A 13,028-nucleotide genomic window follows, 5' to 3' on the forward strand; every position below is an offset into this window, starting at 1 on the left:
AGAATAGGAAATTTAAATCTGAAAGAAGTCCTACATCTCAAAATCAACAAGTCTAACGTTCAAAAATGCAATCCTCAATCTCAAATTTATCTATGTCCATGGCTCCATCATTTTCTCAAAAACTCAAGATGTTAAATTTCAGGCCTCTAAATATTCAGACCTTCTTATCCATATCTAATCTATTATCTCTGTAATTATGTGATTAGTCCTGCCTCAAATTTCTGGGACTTTGCTTAGATCTTCTCTTTATCTTTATTTAAAGTTATTTGGATTATAGTTATTTATTTATCTGTATTGTCCCACTGAATTACTTCTCCTGTACTTGATCTTGGAATGGAGGTGAGCCTCCATTTGATATATAATCAAAGCTCTGAAATTGCTTTGATTATATATAACCAAGAACAGACCTAAAGATCTTCCTAAATGAATTTAGAAAGCCTCAGGTAGGACACAAAGAAAATAATTGCTAGTATTGCCATAAGATACTGTAGTATGGGGTAATTCCAGTCAATTGTGGTGGTTTTAAGTACCCATAAAGATGAAATCATGACTCTTTTCCCATTTTATATCATCTCTCTCCCATAAAACAAATTTTTGGGGTAGAAGAGGTGTTTTAGCATTATTCCTTTTTTATTTCATTAGCACATTGAAGGTCTTAATGTTTGTTGAATTACTGTTGATTTTTGAATATATTCATACTAATTTTGAAGTCTGAAATAGCTTCATTACTATTTCATTCTGTAAAGAAAATTGATCATTTAGTGTAACATACTATTTCTCACTCATTTATCTCCATACTAATTCTAATTTTCCAGTATTAAATTATATTAACTTTTATTTTCAAATTCTTTGGTACTAATTTTAAATCTACCATTATATAAAAGTTTATTTACCTCAAATTATCAAAATTTTGTATTTACTTCTCATGTTTAAAGAGGTATATCATCTTGAGCTTTGTTCTGAATGATTCTAGCCATACAAAGATTTCTGAAATCTGTAATTCATTCAGTGGCCATCGGGATGGTTATATTTTCTTGAAAATGGAACATTTTATTCTAAATGGAAAAAAAAAATTCACCAAGACACTGACAAAACTCACAAAAATTCATTATTTTATTGCACCATGATCTTGGCAATATCTGAGGCTACCGAGCACCCTTCAGCAGGAGGTGCAAAATACAAGATGACATTTCTATCCACACACATACATTAGAGAGAATATACAACCATTAAATATAAGACTTTAAAAATTGTCAAAATGGAGTCCAGGTTAATAAAACAAGCTGATCAATGGTAATTCATTTTGAGTGATATTATACTTGATCACTCAAAGAGGATAGTCTTTACAGTACAGATCTTACACTATTCCAACTCATCTCTTAAATGCAAAGTTAAATAAAATCCACATTCTAAGTCAGTTGAATGACTGCTATTATAAAAGTTTTAATATATATATGTATATATGTTTGTATGTATATTTATAGATATGTATATATGTACATGTCATCCTAGAGTTTGTATATGAAATTATTTCTGGGCACTATCCCTTCCCTCTCCCAATTTGTTTAATCATGTTTTATAAAAGGAAATGGCTAGTCTACATTTGGACAATGATAAAATGCTTTGGAAAGTCATATATATGTATGTGTGTGTGTGTGTGTGTGTGTGTGTGTATACACATATATATACACACACATATATATATTCAAAGACTGTATGGGGAAAAGATGTCATAATTATAATATGGAAGGGAAAAATGAGGGGGTTTAGGAGTAGAGAATGAGATAAAGGAGAAAAAAATAAAGAGGATACTATGCCAGTAGAATACTCAAATTTTCTTTTTCAACTATAGGACATTAGAGGGAAATAGCTTGAGATATTCTGTAAAGAAGTAAATTTCAACATAAAGAAGAAGTGATTGCTGAAAAAAAAAGCTGCTGCTTCTTCTCCATCATGGCAATAGATAATTAAGCTACAGAACACTGATGACTGTGTCTTCTTTTCATAAGAATGAAGTATAAATCAATATTCAGAAATAAGCACTCTTGAGAGAAGAGCAAAAAATTCTCTAATTAGCATTAGCAAACCCTACAATTCTGTTTTCTCAAGACCTGAAATAGCTGATGAGAATATACTATATGTATTGTTATTCTCAAACAGTGTTCTGCAAATAGTAGCTGCTTAATAAATGATTGTTGAATGAATGAGCCCATTAAAAAAATAAAGGTCTAGACAATGCTGTTAATTTCTCCAAAGCAGTTTCTATCCACACATTCAACATTAAAACACCAACAAAGGTAATAGCAGAGTGTAATGCAAAGTTAATTTAAGAAGAAAGTGGCACAAACATAAATAACAATAGGTCCCATGCAAAAGAATCACTTGTTGGAATGAATTTAAGCCACATGGAAATTTTCCATTTGATACTCAATGTGAAATTTCTATCACCTTTCCTCTTCCTTCCTATAATGGAAGTTTTCTTAAAATGCCAGATAAAGTGAATTTTCCATACTTCTCAAACTGTTAATGTTAAAGGCACAGTAAATAATATTGGGTATCATCTAAACCAAGGTCGTCTATAAAGAGTATCAAAATGGGTGTGTACTACAAAAAAAAGGGCAAAAGGAACATAGGTTAACCACTGGCCTGGTAATAAGTACATTTTCTTCTACCAAATATGAAAGTAAAAGAGAAGAATTTCACCCCCAAGACCACCACCTCAATGGGTCATTGCAGCTGTAAGGTAAACTACATCACAGTCACATTGGAGCAAGAAAAATAGCATCCTTAGAAGCAAAGGGCAGATAATTCCAGCTCATTACAAGCTCAGATTACAGAAAATCAGCTTTTTACTCTATAAAGATATCAATAGCAGCAATTTTCAAGGAAAAAGAGAAATATTAACTGAAGCCTCCATTTCAAAGGAGAAATACTGCAGTAGTCCTGCTTACTGCATCAAGATGGACAGGAGAGGCACAGACCAATCACTCAGGTTCAGAGAAATGCCAGCTCCACAACCAAAAATAAAGACAGTGAGCAGAAGCATATAAAAATGCCAGCAGTTTTAGTACAGATGATTTTTCACCACGAAAGTTACCAAATTTCAGGTGTGTCCCCTCCTTAAAGTTCCTGACATTAGGTTTCCTTTAGGATACAATGGGAGGAGATGCTAGTTTTCATGAAACTACCTGATCCGTCCCTTCATCTTGCATATTTTGTACACACCAGTATCTAGATCTTCTTTGGCTGGATTCAACATTTCTTTTGCTGTGGAAGAATCTCTGTCTTACATTCACTTAAACTACATTCAGTTCAGTTCACACCCTGAGCCCACTAAACTGTCATTTCTGTAGTACTATCAGACTCTGAATTTTTCTACAATCCATTTTTGAAGTCACCAAACTTTAAGCCTTAAAAATCTTTCCTTTTTGTAAAATAATGGTCCATAAGACTCTATTCCAGGATGATCTGTAAAGCAGTGGAGGGAGACTTCTCCTGCCAACGTAAGCTCACAATATAAATACTCTTGGAATAGCAGGGTTATTTAAGGTCCACAACATCTGTTCTTTAGATCCAACAGACAGGCAGCTACAGCTCACAGAGTGATGCTTTTTTTCCTGGAAGCTGTGGAAGAAAGAATTAGTTGATAAATCAACAGACATTTATTAAGCTCCAATTGTTAGGCATTATTAGGTACTAAAGATAAAAAGATAAAAGTGAGGCAGTCAAAAGTTTAAAATCCACACATTCACAAATAATTAAATATAGTATCAATATAAAATAGATACAAAACAAGTAGGGAGATTCAGGAAAAGCACTAACATCAGAATTATAAAAGACTTCTTAAAGGAGTTCCAAAAGAAGAGAGCAGGGCAGTCTCTAAAAAGACATGGAAATAGGGAACAGAATGTTATATACATAGGGAGCAGCAAGAGGACCTCTTAGGACGAATGGCTGAATATTCGTCCTATCAGCCTGGAAAGAGAATGGAGCTATAATGTAAAAAGCTTTAAAGGCCAAAGATAAAGGTAAAAAGGAGAATTCTGATTATATACAATTAAAATTTTCATATCAACAAAACCAAGACAGATAAAATTAGAAGAGAAGCAAGTAAACAGGAAAAATTTTTGCAATATGTTTCTATGATAAAATCTCATTTCTAAGATATATAGGGAACTAATTCAAATTTATAAAAGAGTTTTTTATTTCTTTTTGAGTTTGACAACATTTTCTAATTCATTAAAAATTAGGAAAATGCAAATTAAACTCTAGGATTTCAATTCATTCTCTTCAGATTGGCAAAGTTGACAAAAAAGGAAAATGAGAAATGATGGAGGGGCTTTGGGAAAACAGGCATATTAATGCAGATTGATTGAACTGGTCTACTCATTCTGAAAAACAATTTAGAACTGAATTTTAAAAATCTATTAAACTGTGCATATCCTTTGATCCAATAGCACCACTAGTAGTTCTCTACCCAAAAAAGATGAAAGAAAAAGGAAAAGGATATATACAAAAAAATATTTATAATAGCTTAAAGTTAGCAAAGAATTGGAAACTGACAGGATGCCTATCAACTTGGGAACACTTGAACTAGTCATGGTACATGTATGTAATAGAACTCTACTGTTCTTTAAGAAATGATGACTAGGATGGTTATCCGAGAAACTAGAGAAGACTTAAGTGAACTGGTCAGGGTGAAATAAGTAGAACCAGAGGAACAATTTATATGATAACAGCAATACTATAAAGACAAAATTTAGGAACTAATCAGCTTAATGATCAACCACAATTTCAGAAGACCAGGAATAAAACATGTTGTCTACCTCCTGATAGGCAGGTAATGGACTTATAGGGCAGACTGAGACATAATTTTGGGACATAGCCAATGCAGGATTTTCTTTTGCTTAACTAATACATTTATATGACAGGGATTTTATTTTTCTTCAAGGAGGGAGAAGGTGAGATGGAAAGAATGTGGATCTGAAAATAAAACAAAATTGAATTTTTAAAAATTCAGAGAAGAGCCTGTATATTATCTTCAAAGGGAGTCAGTGAAGCTTCCTGAGTTGGGAAATAATATGTTCAGACCTATACTCCAGGCATATCAGTTTGGTAGTTGTTTGGAAAACAGAGAGATTGGACAATGCAGGAAGGCCAATTAGACGATTACTCTTGTCACTTGATTTGAGGTGACAAGGGACTAAATCAAAGTGGCTGAATAGATTTTTAAAAATTGAAAAAAGAGTTGCTGAGGACAAGAAATAGTCAAAACTTGGCAACTGACAGGATACTAGAGAAGGGAAAAGTTAAGTGTTGATTTAGAGTCAAGTGTGATTCAATCCCCTCATAGTCATCAGACGGACAAAAAATGACAAAGATAAGTGTTAAGGATGCTGAAAGAGAGCAGAAACATTATGTCATGTTGTTGAAACTAAAAATTGATCCAAACCATTCTAAAGTGAAATGTGAATCTGAGGCTCCCAAATCTCTAAAAGAAGCATGATATCACATATGCCTAAGACGTCAAATAGAGAGGGAGAAAAGACCTATAAAGTATTAATAAGAACTAACATTTAAATAATGCTTTAAAGTTACAAAATGTTTTATGAATATCATGAAATGTACAAAAATATTTATGGAAGTATTTCTGTTCTATAACAAAAGAGTATATATCAATATAACTATAACTATCATAATACCAGGAGAAATGATAATTTGAGAAGTTCCAAAAAATCTGATAAAATTTGTAAGAAGTGATGCAGAAGAATATATGTATAATTAAAAGACCAGTTTGCATGAAAGGTCACATGAAAGGCCACAGATTTTTGATGGATGCAGAGACCAATCATAACTTCAGAAACAGACTTTACCTCTAGTGAATAGTGAAATCTTACACCAATCTCTTGGAAGGGAAGAGATAAGAGTACAGGTTCAGAATGAGGCACATCTTTATATATGGCCAATATGTTGATTTGTATTGCTTGACTATATTGCCAATTTGTATTGCTCATTTGCTAAAAGGAAGAACTTCTATGTGGTATGAGGGGTGGGAGTTAGCAAGCTGTATAGAAGAGCAAAACACAAAGAGCATTAACCCAAAATTTAAGAACATGAAGAACAAAGAATTCAGAAAATGACATAAAACAGGTTAATAAGGTTAATTCTATTATGATGTTAAATTTAATATATAATTTTTTGTAAAGAAATAAACTGTACCTAACAGAAGTTAACAGTTTCTTATATAAAACCTATTTTTTGTTAATTGTATCAACTGAAATGTTAATGTTTATGACTGTTAAGTTCATAACAAGAAAAAAAATTTATGGTAGTGCCACTGACACAAACAATAAAGTTGGGGGTGGATCCTATTTTGGGGTCTATAGAACACCTAAATTGAGATGTACAACAAGTAGTTAAGGGATATGGAGCTCGAATTCAGGAAAGAAATGAAGAAGCTAGAAATATAAATTTGAGAGTTATTTGATAGAGATACCTGAACCTATGGGAAATTACTAGTTCATTGAGAAGAGAGATCAAGACAGAACCCTGGGAGGGGATTTATTTATTGATGGGTTATGAATAATGACCTTAACAAAGAAAAGAACCAAGACAGAGCAACATCATGAAAACCTGGGAAAACCTACTCAGAATGAGGAGTGATGGTGGTCATTGGCAAATATTGCAGAGAGATCAAGAAATATCAAAACAGACAAAAGAACAATTGAGCCAACACAGGGATCATAAGTGACCTTGGAGAATGCAGTTTCAGTCAAGTGATGAAAGCAAAAGCTAGATTTCAAGGGGTTGAGGAGTCAATGACGAGAAAGTGGAAGGAACAAGTATACTCATTTAGCTATGAAAGGTAGGAAAAACTATAGATTGAAAGCTTGACGGGATGCTCCAAGGAAGATTTTATAAGGAAGGGTAGGGAGATATGGGCATGTTTGAAAGTAGCAGGGGAGGAGCTACTGGATTAGGAAATGTTAAGAATTAGGGAGAGCTTGCCAATCAACCAAGTCAGAGAAAGGTGTCAGAAAAAGAGAAGGGAGATAAGTCTCCCTTAAGGCTAGAGATAGGGAGGGATGCTGCTGAAGTGATTTGAAGTGTGGAACTGGGAAAGAAAAGGAGTTCCAGAAGAATGTCTCAATGTTTGCAAGTTAAGTAGGAGAAGAGGTCCCACAGTAGATGGCAGCCTACATTAAAGCTATTAAATTTTAACACTTCATTTCATCTTTCTTCTACTCTGTCAACAAATGGAACAAATATGCATTTCAACAGTGAAGAACAAAATAAGATCCTTTCTTCAAGTTACTAGTACTGAAATTCAAAAACAATCTTAGTTTCTAAGATATTTCAAACTTACCTTTCTTAGTAGTAGCAGGGTTCAGCGGCGGTAGCTGAGGCTTGTAACTTTAGCTGGATGGGTTACAGACCAAAAGTTCCGCCTGCTCTGAAGTTTCTGGAAGGCATTGAAGTTTCTTTTCTTCTCTCGTTTAAACTTCTTTATTTTCTTTTCCTAAAAGATACAAAAGTCAAAAATCTCACAAAACACAGTCATCAAATGGCATCAAGTTTTCATTAAACTAATTTCAAGTTCCCCTGACTTAGCTTCATTATATTCACCAAAAAACATTAAACATTAAAGGTTTCCCACAGCACTTTGAATATATTTTTTAATATACATCATCAGATCCATATTCTCAGTCATGTCTTACCTTCCCAGAATCAAATTCTTTGTCCCAATCATCAATCACTGTCTCATTCTGGGCCAGTCTACTATACTGAATAGCATCCTGGCTGATGGCTGACACCTCGCCATCCCAAGTCAAAACTACAAAACAGAGATACAACTGTTAGTACTTAGATAGGCTTAGCTAACTCAGAAAGCTAAATTTCTAATTTACCAAGTGGCATGATGAACTATACTTATCATTTGCTATTAAAAGTGATTTTTTTCAGCAGCAATTGGCTCATCTAATTCTTTTGGGAAGTCCATTTAGTTAGTAACAGCAACAGACCCTAGCAGAAGAGATGAGAGAAGAAGCCTCTATTTCCTTTTTCTGAATACCATCTTCACAACCTTTTTTGCTGAGGGGAAGAGGATAGATGACACTGAATGAAGCTCTTTTTTAAGAAGCTTGCTAAGTAACTTTTTACACCGAGAAAGAACTGAATGCTGACTTTGGAATGTTCTTGGGATAGGTATTAGTGTTACAAAAGAGACCAATTGTTTTAAAGAGTATCCAGAGCAGAAAAAATTAGTCTCCTGCAACTATGCTCAAAAACCTATCAAATTGTGCATACCCTTTGACCCACAGTGTTACTACTGGGCTTATGTCCCAAAGAGATTTTATTTTATTTTATTTTATTTTATTTTTTAATTTAATAGCCTTTTATTTACAGGATATATACATGGGTAACTTTACAGCATTAACAATTGCCAAACCTCTTACCCCCCCCACCCCCTCCCCTAAATGGCAGGATGACCAGTAGATGTTAAATATATTAAAATATAACTTAGATACACAATAAGTATACATGACCAAAACATTATCCAAAGAGATTTTAAAGAAGGGAAAGGGGACTATATGTGCAAGAATATTTGTGGCAGCCCTCTTTGTAGTGGCCAGAAATTGGAAACTGAGTGAATGCCCATCAATTGGAGAATGGCTGAATAAATTGTGGTATATGAATATTATGAAATATTATTGTTCGGTAAGAAATGACCAGCAGGATGATTTCAGAAAGGCCTGGAGAGACTTACATGAACTGATGCTGAATGAAATGAGCAGGACCAGGAGATCATTATATACTTCAACAACAATACTATATGATGATCAATTCTGATGGATGTGGCCATCTCCAGCAAAGAGATGAACCAAATCAGTTCCAATAGAGCAGTAATGAACTGAACCAGCTACATGCAGGGAAAGAACTCTGGGAGATGACTGTGAACCACTACATAGAATTCCCAATCCCTCTATTTTTGTCCCCTGCATTTTTGATTTCCTTCACAGGCTAATTGTACACTATTTCAAAGTCCGATTCTTTTTGTACAGCAAAATAACTGTTTGGATGTGTATACTTATATTGTATTTAATTTATACTTTAACATATTTAACATGTATTGGTCAACCTGCCATCTGGGGGAGGGGATGGGGGGGAAGGAGGGGAAAAATTGGAATAAAAGGTTTGGTAATTGTCAATGCTGTAAAATTACCCATGCATATAACTTGTAAATAAAAAGTTATAATAATAAAAAAAAAATTAGTCTCCCACAGTTTGATGAAACAGAAAGACGATGCCTTAAGCCCTCTGGTAGACTCTGCATCTGATGTGCCAATGGACTAAAATTGTCTGAGATTAATAATGCTGCTATGGAAGCCTCTGCTTGATAAAGTCAAATAATTATTACTATTTCCATTTTGCTTTTCATTCCCTTTCTTGAAGACCTATTTAAAGAGGTTGAGTCCCTAAGTAATGTTAATTAATACTACTTTGAAATTGACCTCATATATTCATATGCTAAGACCAAGTGGTATACATACTGATATGGAAGTGTGTTAATGCACAAGCACTTAACTCCTCAAAAAACTGAAATTATAAGGAGGCAGTTTTAATGAACATTCATGAATGACAAACCCACAGTTGGGTACTGAATTTGTCCCAGATAAAATTACTCTCTCTCAGTGCTCTTGGCAACATTCTAAGATTCTAAGTTACAGAAAAAATCCTGATCTGAATTGGTAGAGGGAGTCTCCTCACCTGGGAGTTCCCTACATCAATGAAATCATAGATCCAGTTGCTATCCTCGTTCACAGGTAAAACATACTACAATAGTAGAATTAGATAAATAATGCAATGAAGGGAAGTAAAGACCCTTTTATAGTCCTATCCACTACTGTAGATGGTGGATATATAGGGAGGGAACTGATGGAAAATTAGAAGTCAGAGAGATATAGAACTGTTAAGTCAGCCAACTATATATAAACATCTATTGTATGTCAGACACTGTACTAAGTACTGAGGATACAAAGGCAAAGACAAAAACAAAAAACTCAAATCAATCAGTCCCTCTTTTTAAGTTCAAAGTCTAATGGGAGAAACAACTTACAAACAACTGTTCATACATACATAATATAACAGGGAAAAATTCAACAAGACATATACAGGATAAACTGGAGTTAATCAACAGAGGAAAGACACTAACATTAGGGTAGACCAAGAAAAGTCTCTTATAGAAGGAGGGACCTAAGTTGAGACTTGAAAGCTAAGGAAGTCAAAAAGGAGAAGAGGAAGTAAAGTATTCTAAGCATTAAGGGACAGGCAGTGAAAAAGGTATAAGATATGGAGCCCTGAAAGAATGGTAAAAAGACCAATGACTTTGTATCGTAGAATATGCGGAAGGGAATAAGACTGGAAAAGTAGGAAGAGGCAATGTTTTTAAAAGCTTTAACCATCAAAGATTTGTTGCTGAACCTAGAGGTTAACAGGGAGCCATTAGAATTTAAAGAAAAGGGTCTTGAATGACATGGTCAGACCTACATCATAGTGGAAGAATGAAATTACCAGGGATGCCAACAAAAGTAAAAACAACAGTTCCTGCTCTCAAGGAAGTCACAAGGAGACAAGATGCAAACATGAATGAAAGATATATAGAAAAATTTGCAGGTAGTCACAGAGATAAAAAATTAGCATGAAAGGAAATGGAAGACGGGAAAGCTAAGGGACCAAGATGAAGATGGGGAGAATTCCAGCAATAGAATTTTCTAATTTTAATTTTCTCTTCTACCCCTTCATTGGCAACCAATTAAAGGAAATGAACTATGTTCTTAGTCCCATTATCCCAGAAGCAATGACTAAATGAAAAGAAGTTTCTCAATATAGAATTTGCTTCTGTATTGTTAAATTTAACTATGTAGGGTCTGTGTATATGGTTCTGTACCTCTTTCTTATCTCTGACCTGTTGGTTAAGAGAGGTTGCAAGCCAGTTGTATATGATTTTCCTAGTTGTCTTGGGGCTAGCCTATTGAGGGGCAGATTATGAGTGGTCAAGGTTTGGGCTGTTTATCTAATAAGCTATCTATGGTCTAGTCATGATATCCTACTGCTGACTTAGAAATTGTCATTTTCCTTTCTGACTATGAATTCAGAGGTTACAAACTAGTATCCTTTATTTGAGTAGAATCCTTTCCTTTGAGGTGACCAGACCCTGCATTTGGCTTTATGCATGAGTAATTGAAAAAGCTTGGTGAAAAGGTACTGCAAGTTGTGGGAGAAAGCACTTTTTCTCTTGCATGGATAGTACCACTAGGATAGAATTCTGGGCCTGCATTTAGGAAGCCCTGAATTTAAATCCTGCCTTAGATACTTATTAGCTGTATAATCCTGTCCAGTCACTGTAAAATGGGGATAATAGCACCTACATCCCAGGGTAGTTGTGAGGATCAAAAGATATTTGTAAAGCATTTAATGCAAAGTCTATCACATAGTATATACTTAATAAACATTCCCTCAATTTCCCAAAATCATCTAGCAAAATACTCATTTGTATGCCATTTTCCTCCTTTTTTGTTCTACCTTGACCTGATGATCACAATCTCCTTCATTTATTTCCCCCACTACTACTCTTTTCTTGTTATCCTTATCTCTCCCTTGGTGTTCCAGTTGAGCAATATGCCAAATAAAAGGCATACTGCTTTAGGGGAAAAAAAAACAACCCAAAAAAACCTTGAATAAAGATGGCCATAATGAGAGGGGAATAAAGATATAAAGTATTCCATATATCTAAATTAATCTTTTTAATAAGTATTCCATATATCTAAATTAATCTTTTTAATAAAAATCCAACAAGTAAGCATTGTTTGAATATCACAAAAAACAAAATAAAATTTTAAACTATCTGTATCAATACCTTATTCCTCACTTTTTGTCTTCAATGATAAGTAGTACAGAAAATTTACTGCTGCTAAGAAAGACAATTTGTGGACACACTTTCAAGTTTTCTCTAATCTAATGATTTATAGCCTTTCACATCATTTCAGGATATCCTTAAATTTTTTTCAGATCTCCTATCTCAAATAATTCTGAGAATTTGGGAAATTGTAACCAAAGAAAGAAAAAAGAGGCATGGTCTTAAAGGCAGTACCTTTTTTCCCATAAGCTTTATCAGATGAATACTTGAGCAATTCCTGGACTACATTAGATTCTTTCTCTTTATTCCAGAGCTGAAAAGGAGCCTGTTTCTTCTCTGTAATTGAATAAACAGTTATAGTTATAGACATCTTTATGTTAAATCATTAAGGACACAATTTTCTTTTTTCTTTACATCACATTCATAGAAAAATATTTCTTCCCCCAATGCAACTCTCCCTTGTAACAAAGTTAAGGAAAAATGCCCAATGTGGTGGGCCCAATCTGATTTTAAAGACCATGTCCCAATCTGATAATATATACAAAATTCTGTCTTATTAGTCCCTCCCTCTCCCCTCTGGGGTGAGGAATGAGGTATATATCATCTTTTATCTAGGACCATCACTGACTTTCTAGTTACCCAGAATTTGGCTTCCCTTTAATGATCATTTTAATGTATATTGCTTGCTTGCTAACTAACTATATATATATATATATAATTCTTTTGATTTTATTTCTTTTTCACTGAATCAGTTCTTAAGAATCTTCTCACATTCCTCCAAATTCTTCATTTGAGAGGCTGGCATTTCAAAATGAATAAAGCACTGAAACTGGCAGTTGGGAAGATCTATGTTCAAATTCCACCTGAGATACTTAATTAATAAGCACCCAGTTCATTTCACCTTTTTATTTTTGAGAGAATAATATTTTAAATCTTAAGTGATGCTGTTTCTTCCTGTCAAGGATGAGAACAGTAAGGAAAATTAACCCATTTAAAGCTAAATTGGGAGAACAAATTTCACGATGACCACAACAGTACAAAAGAAAACAACACTGGAGAAGTTCAGAATTCTGGTCAATGAAGAGACCAAATATGACTGCAGAGGAGAGCC

At 34.0% G+C, this 13,028-nt stretch overlaps 1 protein-coding gene across 3 annotated transcripts in view; it reads right to left on the reverse strand.

Moving 5' to 3' along the window:
* Positions 1–1,091: 1,091 nt before the first annotated feature.
* Positions 1,092–13,028, reverse strand: part of USP36 (ubiquitin specific peptidase 36) — a 38,823-nt gene continuing 26,886 nt past the window's right edge. For all 3 annotated transcript variants that reach the window (XM_003768666.4, XM_031965578.1, XM_023502668.2), the window contains 4 exons: positions 12,152–12,253; positions 7,719–7,834; positions 7,367–7,519; positions 1,092–3,624 (listed from right to left, as the gene is read on the reverse strand). In XM_003768666.4, coding sequence (XP_003768714.2) covers positions 7,388–7,519; positions 7,719–7,834; positions 12,152–12,253 — 350 coding nt within the window. In that variant the 3' untranslated portion in view covers positions 1,092–3,624; positions 7,367–7,387. The remainder of the gene's footprint in view (positions 3,625–7,366; positions 7,520–7,718; positions 7,835–12,151; positions 12,254–13,028) is intronic.

This window comes from Sarcophilus harrisii, chromosome 4 (assembly GCF_902635505.1).
Source record: "Sarcophilus harrisii chromosome 4, mSarHar1.11, whole genome shotgun sequence".
Lineage (NCBI taxonomy): Eukaryota > Metazoa > Chordata > Mammalia > Dasyuromorphia > Dasyuridae > Sarcophilus > Sarcophilus harrisii.